Here is a 369-nt window from a genome sequence, read left to right as displayed (position 1 = left end):
GCAGGGGGCTGACCATGCGCCGGTGTGGGGGTGATGCTGGGGAGGACTGCAAGCCACCCTGTCTCCTTTCTCCTGCCTCTCCAGCTGTTTGAGTTCAGCATCCCCGAGAAGCAGTACACGGCCTGGAGCCGCATGGTGCAGAACTGCGGGCTGCACAAGGTCTGGCTGGAGAGGGACTCACCCATCACACACATCACCTTCAACCCCAAGAACCCCTCGCACATCCTGCTCCACGACATCTACATGTTCTGCGTCCTCGACAAGTCCCTGGTGAGCCCGCGACCCCAGTCGGGAGAGCTGGATTTGTGCTCAGAGCATCTCCCCTGCCCGGCCTGGCGGTCCCACGCCCCCCCCGGGGGGGCGGGGGGG

General features: G+C 65.0%; 1 protein-coding gene across 1 annotated transcript in view; it reads left to right on the top strand.

Annotated features, from left to right (window-relative positions):
* Positions 1-84: 84 nt before the first annotated feature.
* LOC104079853 (cirhin-like) overlaps positions 85-369 on the top strand; it is a gene marked incomplete at both ends in the record, with an annotated part of 502 nt that continues 217 nt past the window's right edge. Inside the window, one exon of the mRNA XM_009582030.1 lies at positions 85-270. Coding sequence (XP_009580325.1) covers positions 85-270 — 186 coding nt within the window. The remainder of the gene's footprint in view (positions 271-369) is intronic.

The sequence above is a fragment of the Fulmarus glacialis genome, unplaced genomic scaffold (assembly GCF_000690835.1).
Source record: "Fulmarus glacialis isolate BGI_N327 unplaced genomic scaffold, ASM69083v1 scaffold19837, whole genome shotgun sequence".
NCBI classification, from domain to species: Eukaryota; Metazoa; Chordata; class Aves; order Procellariiformes; family Procellariidae; genus Fulmarus; species Fulmarus glacialis.
Note: the sequence above shows the minus strand (reverse complement) of the source record. Positions and strands in the feature narration are given on the sequence as shown.